This window comes from Branchiostoma lanceolatum, chromosome 2 (genome assembly GCF_035083965.1).
Source record: "Branchiostoma lanceolatum isolate klBraLanc5 chromosome 2, klBraLanc5.hap2, whole genome shotgun sequence".
In the NCBI taxonomy this organism is placed as follows: domain Eukaryota; kingdom Metazoa; phylum Chordata; class Leptocardii; order Amphioxiformes; family Branchiostomatidae; genus Branchiostoma; species Branchiostoma lanceolatum.
In genome coordinates, this window is record NC_089723.1 from 34,908,806 (window position 1) to 34,924,078 (window position 15,273).

The following is a 15,273-nucleotide window of genomic DNA, read 5'->3' on the forward strand; positions in this document are numbered from 1 at the left end:
TTAGTCTAGTTCTAATATGTTTGCCAATGTTCCCATGAAGCTGCTCTGCTACACATCGACTGTAATACCAAAATTCAAGAGGTTTTGATTGCAATGGACAAACTGAATGCACAGAAAGGGCTTGCAGCATGTTTATAAACATGAAAATGTCAATTTCAAGGAACATTTCACAGCTTTTAAATTAGCTCTCTGGTCTGTTTTGATCACTGAGTGAACTTTTTGGTCAGCCTAATTCTAGCTGAGATCGTTCTAGATAAGGAGAGCAGTTAATCGGGAAGGTTGGTTTTGTCCTTTTATTTATGATTCAGTTCATGTTTATGTTTTTGTTTTCTCTCTCCCTGCCGGACAGACCCAGCTCATATCTCTCTGCACCCCAGCCTGAGGAAAAGTAAGCTTAATTAGTTTAGACTGGTGCAATCAACACATAACCAGTAACCATGACAAAGATCATAATCACTTTCATGGTGGTTGGGCTTGGCTCTGTTTCACTAACATCTAATTTCTCACTTAATGTTCATTAATTCTTCACTATAACATCTACTAGCATAATTCTGCCACCCTGAAAAGATACGTCCAAACAGATCTCCAACCCCAACATTGGTATAATGCACTCTGACCTGTATATCTAAACTGTGCATACCTGGAGGGTGCTGCACAAAAGATCTCTCAAACCCAGTGTTTTTCAAAGTGGCAGATTTATGTAACCCAGTGGATTAATGTGAATGGAGGTTACATTTATCACATCACACTATTGCAGCTTGAAGAGCTTCTACATCTAAACCTTCTTAAATACACTATTAACATCTACCTCCCAAATGTGTTGGTGATCGACTTTGAATTTTTGTCACCGTGTCTTTAATTTTCTTTCATTAACTGTTACACTTACATGTATGCCTGTACATTATACATGTACAGTTTAAGATCTTGCCACTTGGAGACAGCAAGTTGACTAAGAGTTTGTCTTACTTTTCTCTGTCATTTCTAATTCCAAATGAATGTTTGCAGCTCATTGACGTTTTTAGAAAACCCAAAATCCATTTTTAGAAAACTAAACGAAAGCCAAAAAGATTGTAGCAGCAATCTTGAAAAATATGGACTAAAACAATTGTTTAGATGTTGATCAATGTAACATACCACTACAACAAACAGGAACATTTGATTTTCGCTGTCCCAAGTGGCAAAGATCTTCCTGTTGTTTGTCTTTGAGTGAACAACATTAACACTTACTGTACCTATCCTGTATATACTGAATCTGTCTCTGCTGTGTACATCTTACTTTAGTTGGCATGGCCCATGTCAAACTAGAATCCACCCTGAATGCCCTTCAGTATGTTCGAAAGAAAGCAGTACCACTAAATACGACAAGCCTGTATGATGTAGTATTCACTTAACCTTTAGGCTGCCAAGGTAGTCACTTGGTACCAAATTTGGATTGGGAAGGGGTTTAGGCAGCAAGGAGAAGGTTAAAACATCAAATTAAATGCTGGAAGGTAAAAGCCATGGAAAGAGCCTTTTTCTTCCCACATGACAATTGTCAGCTGCCTTATTCATAGGTGTCTTAAAAAGGGTGGATTCCAGTTAAAAACTGTTCAACAATTTTGCAATCACTATATGATGCTGATGTGTGTATTTCAGCTGAGCTAATGGCTTTTTTTGGTGGTCAACTTGGCTACATAAGTTGTTATGTTGTGTATGGACTAACACACTCGTGCCTGCTGACACTGACACCATGCATGAACACATGCATGGAAAAAAATCTTCTTGTTCCACATTATACAATGTACAGGGGTAACCTATTGTCTTAGAAAGGCTACAGTCTTTTAACTAAACTTTGTTGTACTGCAAGATCATGTCAATAGCATCTTTTGCCCTTAAAAGCATATTTTGTGTGATGCAATGTGATGTAACTGATGATAAGAGTATTGCACATGCCTTGTATTCTCATGAACAGACTTTCCCTATGAAGGCTAACAACACTTTACCTGCTTTTTTCTCTATCCGTTTACTACAAGGACTTCCATGTTTTTACGGTAATGTTTGGCTGCTTCTGCTCGCTTCAGTGTTTGTGTTTCCCCTGTGTCGCAAAGGCTGAGGGTCTTATGACTCTCTCTGTCTCCTTAGTAAGTTGAAGACCCCAGCCTTTGAGACACAGTCAGATGCATGTTTCTTTTCTCAGGGTTGTTAAAGGTGACGGGTTCTTGTCATGCTATGCCATATCTGCGTACTAATGAACGTTAAATGTCTGCCATGTCTGAAAAATAGATTAATCATTCTTGACTACTCAGAGAAAACATCAATAATAGTCAAGCTTGTCAAACATCCCTGCATATCTAAATGTCCACTTATCCCTCTAGGGAAGGCATTGTGACTGACATTGAGGACTACTCTAATGCCTTGGAGCTGTATGAAGTGTCCCTTGCCGGATGTTTTGTGGAGGAACCGCCGATGCCCACCTCTCGCCCGCGGCCGTCTGCCATCGTTGACACAGACGAACCGGTGAGGACGACAGTACCTGCACCTGCTCCCTTGTCTACTTCTGCAGCGAAAACTACCACTGCTGCTCCTGAGCAGAAAACAACTACTGCTGTCACACCGTCCACGCGACAGCCGGACAAGGCTCCATCCACACGACAGCCCGAGAAAACTCTAACTACAAGACAGCCGGAGAAAAGACCCACCTCACAAAAGCCTGTCACTAAAGGTTGGAAGCTTTAAGTTCTCACGTGTTTCGTGCAGATCTCTCTGTGTTAAAGAGCTAAATATTTCCTGTTTTAACCACTCCGGTGCTGAAATAGAGATCAAGCTTAGATCAAAAGTAGGATTCAAGGTGTATTGGTCTGACTTTAAAGTACTACCTGGCTCTGATGTGATAGTCTAGATCTATAATATTGGTCTATAAAAATTGGTCTATAAAAATTCTGTCTATTTGGCCTAAGTCTACTCTTTCTAGCCGCCTCTTGAGCCTGGTAGAGGCTGATGAAAAAGACCAAGTAATGACCCAGTATCTCTCTCAAACAGGCTCAAAGCTGGTGACTAACTCCTCTGGCATGTTATCTGTCTATTTGGCCAATGTCTCTTTCCAGCTGCCTCTAAAACCAGGTAGACGCTAATGAAAAAGATCAAGTAATGACCCAGTATCTCTCTCCGCCAGGACCCAAGCTGGTGCCCGAGCCGTCCTGTGCACTCAAGCTGCGGCCTGAGCTGGGCGACGCTGCAGACGCCTTCCAGTTCGGTGTGACCTCGACGAGCAGGATGGAGTATAACCAGCTGCCAAACTCCTTCAGGATCAGGTATGTTGATCAGGGGATATTGTTGTACTAATCAATATTAAAGGAAGTCCGAACATGAATTTAAGGTAACATTGAAAAAATCTTGAGACTCAGAACAATCTTGTAATGAGATTGTTTGAAACAATCTTAAGATTATTTGTAAAAATCTTAAGATTTTGTTAAACAATCTTGAGATTGTTTAAACAATCTTGAAATTGTTTCAAATAATCTGCAGATATTAAAATCTTCAGACAGTCAGATGTTTCAGGTAGCAATTTCAATTTTTCATTTTCAATTCATAATTTGTGGTTAAAAACCTGCTTTTCAACAGATCTTGCTCAGAGTCACTGACGAAAGGTAGTCCTAAAATGTCTGACCGATTCCAGAACCATATCCAGTTGCTTGAGTAACTTGCTCAATTTTTTGGCATATATCATTACCTAGATGCCAAACCTTCATCGACTTGTCTCTATATTTGTTTCCACAGGTACAGCTTCTCCTTGGAGTTCAAGACCTTTGACAAGAGCGGCCTTCTCTTCTTCATGGCTGACGACCTTGAGGCCAACTTCGTCACCCTCTTCCTCACCAACGGCAACCTCATCTACATGTTCAACTGTGGCACGGGGAAGCTCAAGCTCAAGAGCCGCACAAAGTTCAACGATGGGCAGTGGCATAGAGTGGTGTTCTCCCGCGCCTTGCAACGGGGCACGCTTACCGTGGACGGGCTGCAGCTGAAGGAGGGACAGTCGCCAGGAAACTCGACTTTCATCGATGCGGCAGAGCCGTACTACGTGGGAGGCCTGCCGTCCATGGACACGGCAAAGAAGCTTCCGGTTAGTGTCAAACAGACTGACTTTGTCATTTTGTGACTTAGACCATATCATGTGTACAGTTAAATTATTACTGCTAAACATCATACTGATAACATACTTCTAAAAGTATGTAATCACAGACACGAGATGGCAGTAAGGTATAACATCTACCAACTTGAAGGCTTCAACTGCACCAGAGCCTTTTACTATGGGGGATGAATGTTTACAATTAAGAGTTAATGACCCACCTCGAGGTGTATATGGTGTCATAACGCCTGGTCATGTGCTATAACCACCGAATAAAACCACCGAGTGAGCATATTCTTCATGTATTCTAAGGACATTTTTGGAAATTTTAAGACAATAAAGGTATTTTAAACAAGGTTAAGAAAAAGATTCATCAAAAAGATACCCCCTCTACAAAATGCAATGGTTGTGTTATGACATGACGTCAATAAGTGGTGTGTTATGGCCTCATAACAGACCACTTATTGTGGGCAATGGAGGCTTCTGATTGGTCGATGCCATCTGGGCATGTGATAATCCACAATGATAGTCACGGTGATGTTCCCTGCCTAGGATGCTGCCAAGCGTAGTTTCGACGGTTGTATCCGAGACCTACGTATGAACGACCAGCCGTGGGGTGCGCCCACCCGGTCCTACAGCGTAGGGGTGTGCTACCAGAGTGGGGAGGTGGGCACGTTCTTCACCGCCGATGGAGGATTCCTTGTCGTAGGTGAGTGATTTAGTAATTTTTTTCAGTTCCAAATATCCTCCTGATCTTATTTTCGAATAGTACTCGCCATGCAAGCAGAGGTTCCACTCCGGCTTGATTTTGGTGTCTTTTTTAGATGTTTTTATCGGGCTTTTTATTTTGTCAGGCCTTCTTTTTGTCAGTTTGGCATGTTACACCAAAAAGCAGTTGTACCTATCCAGCTATACAGAGATACAGATAAAGACTACAGCTAGTACAAGAAACATCTGTACTGACCCTCGTTGTTGGTTTCCGTGTGCAGATGAGGAGTTCCGGGTGGGGATGGATATCGAGGTAACCATGGAGATCCGCCCAAGAACCACCTCGGGAGTGCTGATGGCCGTCATGAGCCAGCGGGGAGACTTCTTCCTCATACAGCTCATCAACGGAACCGTAAGTTAACGCTTACGTCATGACTGTCTTGACAACTGTCTTCTCCCTATTTGTTTTATTTCTTTATTTGAATGGTCTCCATTAGTGACAGTACATGATACTTCTCTATTTCCTGGAGTCCTAATTACAACAAATACATTACATTACTAAACATAATAACACACGTATCTATATTTACACTAACACTAGAGTACTGTTCAAAGGAGATAGTTTTACATGTATTACTCATGTAGTGACTACAAAAAAATTGAATTCATTGAGAAGTAGTAGCAGTAAAGACTGTTATTATAATAGCATTTTTGTCCTTTTCAACTTAAAGTCCTTAGCTAAATGCTGCTTGAATTACAGAAATTCATGTATAAGTTTGCACTTACTTCAATGTTATCAAACATGGCGCCACCACAACTATCATTTTGTTTCTCTTATCTTGTGTTGAATAGGACAATATCACAATATACAGATGCAACCATGATGTAATAATGACTTGTTGCCTATCTCAGGTGGAGGCTCATGTCCAGAACGGTGGCGGCGTCTTCAAGATCAAGCCCAACGACAGACACGAGTTGTGTGATGGGCAATGGCACAAGCTTGAAGGTAGGTACTGTTTGGGACGTTCAAGCCATTCAAACTTTCGTTGTTTTAATCATCAGCTAAGCTAAATCTTGTTACATCAACCTTTTCATGGTTAAGAGTAAAACTGTACAAGGGACAACAGGGTCTCAGTTATACCCAATCCGTACTTCAGAGTAAGTCAACGTTTGGTACTCGTGTACAGGTGCTTCTGCACACCAAATGATACTGTATACTATACAGGTACAGGAAAGATGTAGTACTACTTTAAAGGTGCCTTTACATGTGCTGCCCCTACAGCTACTCAGCTATGGGACTGAATGATGATGATTAAAGGTAATAAGAAATGAACATAAAAAACTTACCTTCAATTTGCTGCCGACATTTTCCCAACAGTGACTAAAGCGAAGAACGTGCTGATGATGAAGGTGGATGAGAAGGACGTCTACCCGCCTGCTCGAGTCGGCGACGGCGGAGACACCAGCGCTGACACATTCGACCCGCTCTATCTGGGCGGTGTGCCAGGTATGGACAGTTAGCTTGTTTGCCTGCTGCTACTACTGCAGTATGTTCCTATCTAGACTGAATGTAGCTCCCCAAAATAAATGTTATCTTGTCAGCAATTAAGGAAATAAAATCAGATTTAGATGTAGAAGTCAATGTATTACATAATATGTAGTTTCGAAGATAGCAATTTTTGATCTACGGGGAAAAAAGTTTAAATTTTGATTCATGCCATTTTCAGTAATTGAAATCTTCAGTCGTAACTTGTAAGTAATGGCTTTAACCATTACAATGATATATCCAAATCATTTTGAGTAAACCATTTACCTGCAAAGGTTCCAGTTGTGACAGAATCTCCTCCCTCTTACAGATGACATGAAGTCACATGACCTGGTCGTCAAGGAGACGTATGTCGGCTGCATGCGCAACCTCAAGGTCAATGACATCGGCCAGGACTTCCGCAAAGCTGCAAGATTCTCTGGCGGAGTCATCATCGACACTTGCCCAACCAACTAACAAGACCCTCAAAGATCTAATAAAATGCATTTACTATACACTTGCAGCATGCAGTTTAAGATGAAATCCACATAATGTAAGGCAAAAACTATTCTTGCTGCACACATACAATAAACTTTTTAGTTCACCAAAAAACAGTTACTCAAGCAACTGGACATGATTTTGGAAATGGTCAGACCCAGACATCATTCAGTGTCACTGACAAAAAGTAGTGGATGCTACTTGAAACATCTGGCTGTTTCCAAAATCATATCCAGTTGCTTGAGTAACTGTTTTTTTGCGTATCTTACTACCTGGCTGTCTAACCTTCATTGATGTCAACTTTGAATTGTCTTTCTGTCTACTGCTAACTCACAATCAGGAGTCACATGTGTGTGTACATGTACTGTATGGAAATTCTGATAAGTCCAAGAAATGTGTGGGGTAGGTCTGGAAACATAGGAATTTCTGCATAAAATAATTGATGGTATACGTAGGACTATGTACCACAGTATAAGGTATTAAAAAGTTTGAAACACTGGCTTGGGTCATTGCTGCTCTGCTTGCTGTATCAATTAGAACATGACTAAATACATGGCCACTACGCGTATGTAATATAGAAATAGCATTATGTAAGGTATGCTCCTTAGTTGTCAGTGAGACTTTCATGTCACATTACATTTTCAAAAGTGTCTAAATTCTGGTTGTCTTACATTGTATTGACCATACTGTGGGGAACTTTAGCTACTTAGCTGAAATATATGACAATGTATCCTCGGCTGTTAGTTGCCAGTTCACTTTTGAAATCAACTGGTAACTTTAATGGCAGGCACAAGGAAATATATATTGCTGCCTACATTTTGTACTTACACTCTTAAGCTTCATCTAAACCCATCCTCATCTTGTGAGTCAGGGGCTATGGTCGCATAATATTATCATTCTTACATGATACTCAAAACCTTTTTTCATGCCTGTGTGAAAAACACTTTGCATCACACACAGTTTACAATTAACTTGTTTTAGCAACAGACAGTAAGGAACTAGCATTGAACTATCTACTCAAGAATCAGACAGATTTATGTCCGAGTTAGTGTATGGGATGTAAAATTTTTGTTTAAGACTTTTAAAAAGAGATTGTGTATCTATGCCTTTTGGTTCCTTTAGAATTGTGCAATAATAGACATACTAACAAGATTCAAATGTTAAAGTGGAATACTAGAAAAAACAACTCAACTGGGTGGGGCTCTAGGGAAATGTGTTTGGCAGACTAACAAATCATGTAACATCATCTATGTAGTCTAGAGTAACATGTACATGTATGCAATCATGCCTTGGGTTGAGTATAACAACAAAATTTGCTGTGGCTCGAAGAGGAAGACTGTATCATATTCATCAGAAATAAAATCTCTTCAGCCATAACAGTCTTTGTTTTCTCTTATATTTTGTGATCTTTACGTGCCTTGTCACCCTGCAAATGGAAGACACTGGATGTTGTTTCTGTAAACATAGCACTGCACGCCTTGTATCTTGGCGGATACGTACAGGGATTTTTCTGTATTTTTGGCGGATACAGGCGGATCCTACGTAACTAATGGATCCGACTAAATTCGCACCGATATCTGGAATATTTCCGGAGGAATCCCTGTATGTATCCGCCGGGATACGAGGCCATTTCGTGCAGTGTAGGGCAGACAATGTTGACTCAGATTATGGAAGAAAGGACAGACCAGATTCTGCGTCAGGTGACATTTCAGTACCAAGGACAGTCCCAGAATAAAAGTATACTTTTAATTTTAAACAAAACAAGAGCTTGAAGATCTCAAGCCTCAATGAAATATTTAGAGTTGCTCATGTCAAGTGTAAATGGACTTCATCAATTATTCAAATATGGTTTCGATTAACATTACATCATATGTTGTACATCCATTGATCACTTCCTGTCACTCCAGATGAATGTGATTAGCATATCAAAAGTACATCGACTGTAAAAACACAGACAATACCTCCCTCATGAATTAGTAGTATCTTCCATTGACCCCATGACCTGGAATGTCATTTCTGAAAAATGACATGTAGTTCTACTGCCTCTGAACTCTACATCCTGTCACTTTTGCACTGACCTTTGCAGTGACACCACCCTCCCATTCATATCCTGTCACTCTACTGCATTCACATAACTTTGAACACACACTCTCACTCACTCAATCCCCTTCCGTGCCTAACTTCGGACACAATACCACAAACATCCAGACACAGCAAAAAACAAAACAATAACAACAAACACAGTGTTTCCTGGAAATACATTAAATTTTCAATTTTATTTTCAATAACTTTGACGCATCAAGTAACACTGGCTGGAAGGAATATAGTTGTTACCTCTGGAACAACAGAACATGAGGACACATCACAACAACAGAACCAGCAGGAAATCATCAGATTTTGGCTTCCAGTTTAGACGGTACAAAAATGTGGGGGCAGTGAGGGGTTAACATTACTAATACTCAGGGCATGTACATCATTACATTATCAACTTTCCTCAGCCGATAAGTCCTGTCGTCTACACGGATAAATTTCGAGCAGTTACCAACCAACCTGACGAGAAGGCTGCATTTTTTTTTTCTCATTGATTTAAGTTTCATATACAATATACAAAAATATAGATTTCCGCACAATGTACAAAGCCAGTAATATTACAGCGCCACATTCACACTTGGAACTCACAGAATGAGCCAGAATTGTCTAATACACATGGTGGGTACATCCTAAAACGTGTGGGTTGTGGCAGTAGGACAGCTCATCACGACTTTGGTTTGTGCAAGGTCATGTCTATTGACATTGGAAGAACTCCAGCCCTGTCTCGAGGTGAAGAAAGACAACCTTTTTTAACTTTCTGATTGATAATGTGTCTTGTCTTTCCTTAAGACCTGTTAGCTTCAATTGAGACTCCTTCCAGCTGTTTTCTTTTTCAAGTTAAGGTTTTCTTATTGACTTTTTCTTTCTTATCACTGGCCGAGAAGACAAATAGGTAATAAGAAAACGTTAACTTGAAAAAGAAAACAGCTGGAACAGAGACTATATAGACCTGTCACTTGTATATAGTCAAAGAGAAGTGAGAACATGTTTTCAAGAGTGTTAGAAACTGCCTTCACGTACCTACCAACCCACACAATCTACCAGCCTCTACCGTTACCAGGCTCCACAGGTGACTGGAAAAATAGTAGAAATAGGCCAAATAGACAGATAGCATTCCAGAGGAGTTAGCTGGCCTAGGAGTACAGTTCAGCTGACTCCTCTGGCTTGTTGACTGTCTATTCAGCCTATTTCTATTATTTTTCCAGCCACTTGAGGAGCCTGGTAGAGGCAAACAATATCTACCACTAGGAAACAAATGGCTGCAGTCAGGAAGTGAACCAACATTAAGTACATATTAAAAACAGAATTCAACATGAACATATGGTGTACAACATAACGTGTCAAATTCAATATGAATCATATGCAGGCATCAGAGAAGCACTTCCACAACAAGAATTCAATTCATCATCCAGTCAATACTCATCAACTACGTACAACTGTTCTGTTTGTGTCCTTTTTACAAGAAACTTAAAGGGGCCAAAACTCACGCATACTGCAGTATGTTAAATATACCCCAAAGTCCAGTTCTCACTTATTCTACATTAAATAGTCCATCATAGATTAGCGTTTTCACAAGTAAGAACTGGACATTGGATATTTATCATACTGCAGTATGCTTAAAAAAGTATTAGCCCCCTTTAACAAAATGGATCAGGCTTTGTTCGATAATCCTGTTCAGATATGAAAATTGTTATCGCTGTCTGCATAACTACACTCAACTGTTTGTGTTGTACCATCCAGTACTCTTCTGAATGAACAGAACTTACAATGAGATGAACAAATTATCTTTCAAACACAAGCACAGAAGAGGTAAGGAAAATCAGCCATACATTTGTACATAAACAATTATAAGAAATATACATGTATAACAGCTATTATTGAAACTACCATATAACTTATTTGACAATTGTACACTACCTTCCTTTTTACAGCGTAATTCTCTTGAAGAACATATAATATGCTAAGAAGTAAGTACAATACTAACATTTCAAGTTAGCTAAAATGCTCTAGAACAGGGCAGGTGTTGCCTTATAATCACTCTAGGGGATGGAATGTTTTCTGAACAAAATGTATAATCCCCAAAACATATTAACCCTCACACAGTCGCAGGATCATGTGCTGATCATAAAGCCTAATTCTAATCAGCGCTGGACTTTGGGAGGGTTAGATATATTATTCTATACAGGGCTTAGTACCCAAAGAGTGCACAGCTAGCACTTCATATCATCACAGAACGCTTCGCACAATCAGTCGCAATATACAGAAAATCTTTGTTCAGGAGTACACTTGCCGGGCAAAAATGCTGGACAAATCTTAACGTCTTTAGATTCTTCATCATCATCATAGAAACATTCATATTCACAGTCACTCTCGTCTCGAATACAGAAATATCCATTCTACTACATTCAACTCACATGCAAAAGATGTACACAGTACAGATAAGGGAGCGGAAACGGCTAATGTAGCCCTCCGCCCCGGTAAGTGCATGGCACTAAAAGTAGTCTCAATACATGGCACTGGGATCGTTTCCTAGTCGATCGACTAGGAAAGGTTAACAAATGCTGCAGACTGACCAATCAGATCGCTTCTTCATCTCTTCCTGACCAATCAGAATGCTTCCCTGAAGTAAGCATTGCAATCCATTCTCCGCAGGACCCATCCTGGTGGCATGAACCACAGGAGTGAAGGAATAACATCTCTCGCCTTTTACACTATGTGCATTGGATACACAGAAGCTGCAGTTCATGTCACAACAGTATAGTGGCGCTGCTGAAGTAGTCATCGTTCAATAGTCATTTGAAAGTGTCAAACAAAATGTGTACACGCCAACACAAGCACATGTACATAGTTGCCAATTTTCAAGGTTACTATGTTTAAATGTACAGCAGGGTGCAATATCCTTTTTGTTTTAGAAAGGACCGCTTGAGTAAACTGTACAGGTAAAAGTTACAAGCATTTGGTGTTTCACAAATGACCGTAACTTTACCTTTGGTTTGAATAAATAGATATCTCACATTAGTGGTACTGAGCTGGCATTGCCAAGAAAGCGACAACTTTGACAGGACAGGACGTCTGCATATCTATGCCATTATAACTTACGTTTGGACCCCACGAGTGACAACTATGTGTTAAGGGTAACGGTAGCTTCACAGGTATTTTTGAACCCATGAGAAGTATTCCTAAATTTCCACTGTAATGTTTGAGAAGAGTAATGTCTGAGATGAGTCTCCGGTACTTACTACGGACTGTATAAGTTAGGCTTATTCCCAAATGGGTACATTCAGATAGGTATGGAAGGTAAGTAATTTTGCCATCATGCCATAGTCCCTGTACTGTAATATAAGAAGGATGATGTAGCATTGTTCCAAGACATAGTGTCAAAAGCACTAAAAAGAACTGTGAAAAGTCTTATGTGAAAAGTGATAGACAAAAACTGGTAATAAATACAGTAAACTCAGCTTCAAAACATCAAGGCAAGGTGAAATAAATTAAGGTGAGCACGGCAAAGGAAGATGTATACATTTTGGTGATAATTGTAATTTGATGCAATTCTATAATGCAGTCTGCGAGGAGCTGGCGTTGAACGTTTGTACAGACCCTGTTTGTTCTATTGCTGATACATTTATCTGAAGCACCAGTGGAAAAAGCGACCATGTCTTTGATTGTTCAACCCCAAACAATGTTTAAAAGGGGTTGCTGTTTTTCACCGGGTAGAAATGCTACTCATCCTCCTTTTTTCACAGTGATATCAGGTACAAGCCTGGTAAGAAAGGTTCACACAAGTGTGTATATGTGAGTCCAGATGAGTTCCATATTGACATTTTTTTGTCTTAGGTTAAGTTTGCAGCCAAAGAAGTAGTTTCTTTTCACTTCGATAGCATGAACAGTTCGGTAAAGTGAAAAAACTTTTCCCCAGCAAACTTTACCTATAAAACAACAACAAAAATCGTCAATACGGAACTCATATGGACTGGAATATACACATTCATGTGAACCCCCAATATCCACCCAATGTTCTCATAGTCGGTAATAAGAATTTTTTTACCGGCTTTAAAAACCTAATGCTGAAGTACACAGTGCACTGTCCTACCTTGTTGACACGTCTCACTGCCTGTAAACATTCAGTCAGCCCTGCCAGCAAAGCGGAGTTTAAGTCCATTCTTTCAAGGCATCATAAAAACTAAAACAAATCAGAGTGGTATAAAATCAACTTTTTCTATGTGAGGTATTAAAGATGTAAATAATAAATGTATGACTTTGTTTGTTTCCGTGGTAACAGTTCTTTGCTGTTGTTGGAAAAGTATCTGAATGATTCTGATGGAATAATTCAATGTGAAAATAATTTAAAAGTACTGTATTCAAATGAAGTTTGTCTTCTTCATATATGAGGTATGTAAAAAGGTTGTACTGTTCTGTTTGTATACACATGTTAAGGAGAATGTTGCAATCAAATAGCTTTTGTCTTTGAATTTGAGAATATCACCCAAAGATGTTTACAATTATAGCAGATTTCTAATTGGACACAAATAATTGTGAAATCAAATAAGTTACCAGAAAATGTTTTAACTACTAGCCAACCAGTAGACTTGTTGTAAGGGGTCTTTCCCATTGAAGCTGGATATAGTTGGTCATCACCTCATTTTGGGACAGAGGCTTGAATCTGCTGCACACAAATAAGCAGCTACATGTATTTCCAGTTCGGTGAGATGAAACCCTGTTATGTGTGTGTGTGTGTGTGTGTGACCAGATTGGCAGAAATTGAGCACCCTAATGTTTTTTTTAAAAAACTTCGATGAACTGAGCCAATGTTGTGGTTCACATGTAAGAGTAAACAAAAACAATTGTTTCAAACAAACATGTTTGTTGTTGTCTTTGCAAGTTTGTTTTCCTTTCTGTGTTTTCATTTCTGCCAATCATGGAATCAAACCCTACGACACGGGATCGGCCATTGTCCTAAATGAGGTCAGGATGGTAAGAAGTGCTAAGTATTGTGACAACAGACAATTGCTATATGTATACCCAATACCTTTTGGTGCGTAATACCTTTGGGTGGGTGCAACTTAAGGCCAGTCAAACTCCCTTTGGACCATTTGGTAAAACATTTTGTTGTGCTGGCGGAAGTAATGGTGCAGTTTGGCAACGACCTTGGGATCGACGTCAGGGTGCTGTCGCCCTTTACTGTCACTCAAACACTTGTTCATCGTGTCGTTCCGCAAACAGTAGAAGCCTCTCGAGGCGTTGTAGTACAAGTTTTTGTTGGACAGGTATCTCTCCAACCCTAGAAACGTCTCGACCCGCTGCAACTCCGGCAGCGGGTCCTTCACCAGCTTGTCTCCGTCCACCACACAGATCTGTTCTAGTGGGAAGTATTTCAACCACTGGGCCATGTGCCTGTGGTACACGCTAGTCCTTATTGCCTTGTAGTGCGTGTTGACCTCCTTGGTCTCGGGGTCCAGAGCCAGATCCTCGAACCTGTCGTAGTTCTTGTTCTTCTCCTGTTTGTGGGAATAGATCTGCGTGTAGTCGGAGATGGCCCTCTCGGTGGGGTCCCGGACGATGAGCAGTAGCTTCATGGTGTTGTTCATCTGGTATATTCTCTGCGGCGTCTCCTCTGTGATGAAGTAGGCGGGGCTCTTCTCGATGGTGATTTGGTCGGGGTAGGAATACGGCATCTGGTGCCGGTACCAGTCGAGTCCTTTCTCGTAGTTCTCGACGATGTCAAAGTAGTGAACCTCCGAGGAAGCTTTGGCGATTTTGGGGTGGAGGTTGAGCATCTCGAGGAGAGCTCGCGTCCCTGCCTTGCGCACGCCGACGATGATCGCCTTGGGAAGGCGCTTTTTGGTCCTTTTGAGGTGCAACATGCCGTCTTCGCTCCAGCCCTCAGCGTTGATGATGACGGCACCGCCGTCACTACCTCTGCCGTGCGCCGTGGTGCAACCGACCGCCCGGGTGGTGGACGCTGAAGACGTGGGACTGGAGTTGGTGTGGCGCGGCTCCGCGGTGAAGCACATGCTGGCGCCGATGTGCCCCATGTAGCCCAGAAGGACGATGAGGAAGGTACTTCCCAGGATGGTGAGGAAGAACGCCTTCTTTTTCACGCTCATGACATTGCACGTCTCAGATTTAGACTCCAACGTGGAAGACTTCTTCTCCAGAGGTAGCAGGGATACCGAGGGGCACGGAATGCCAAGGACACGAGACGGAAGCATCCGCGAGGGAGGCATGCGTGTCAACCCATCAGACATCCACTAGAACTGTACGGACCTGCAGAAACGCAAAAAGAGAGAAAATGTTTCAGCATTAGACATTCGTAACCCAACATGCAGTCATTTGCTTATATTTT

At 40.9% G+C, this 15,273-nt stretch overlaps 2 protein-coding genes across 12 annotated transcripts in view; one reads left to right on the top strand and one right to left on the bottom strand.

The window, feature by feature from the left end:
* Nucleotides 1-8,216, top strand: part of LOC136428821 (laminin subunit alpha-5-like) — a 95,186-nt gene extending 86,970 nt beyond the window's left edge. For both annotated transcript variants that reach the window (XM_066418587.1, XM_066418588.1), the window contains 9 exons: nucleotides 350-388; nucleotides 2,355-2,701; nucleotides 3,152-3,290; nucleotides 3,757-4,102; nucleotides 4,661-4,817; nucleotides 5,098-5,228; nucleotides 5,729-5,822; nucleotides 6,195-6,323; nucleotides 6,673-8,216. In XM_066418587.1, coding sequence (XP_066274684.1) covers nucleotides 350-388; nucleotides 2,355-2,701; nucleotides 3,152-3,290; nucleotides 3,757-4,102; nucleotides 4,661-4,817; nucleotides 5,098-5,228; nucleotides 5,729-5,822; nucleotides 6,195-6,323; nucleotides 6,673-6,818 — 1,528 coding nt within the window. In that variant the 3' untranslated portion in view covers nucleotides 6,819-8,216. The remainder of the gene's footprint in view (nucleotides 1-349; nucleotides 389-2,354; nucleotides 2,702-3,151; nucleotides 3,291-3,756; nucleotides 4,103-4,660; nucleotides 4,818-5,097; nucleotides 5,229-5,728; nucleotides 5,823-6,194; nucleotides 6,324-6,672) is intronic.
* An 869-nt stretch (nucleotides 8,217-9,085) lies between these two features.
* LOC136428836 (heparan sulfate glucosamine 3-O-sulfotransferase 5-like) overlaps nucleotides 9,086-15,273 on the bottom strand; it is a 101,868-nt gene continuing 95,680 nt past the window's right edge. For all 10 annotated transcript variants that reach the window (XM_066418618.1, XM_066418619.1, XM_066418621.1 and 7 more), the window contains one exon: nucleotides 9,086-15,194. In XM_066418618.1, the coding sequence (XP_066274715.1) occupies nucleotides 13,991-15,175 (1,185 nt within the window). In that variant the 5' untranslated portion in view covers nucleotides 15,176-15,194 and the 3' untranslated portion in view covers nucleotides 9,086-13,990. The remainder of the gene's footprint in view (nucleotides 15,195-15,273) is intronic.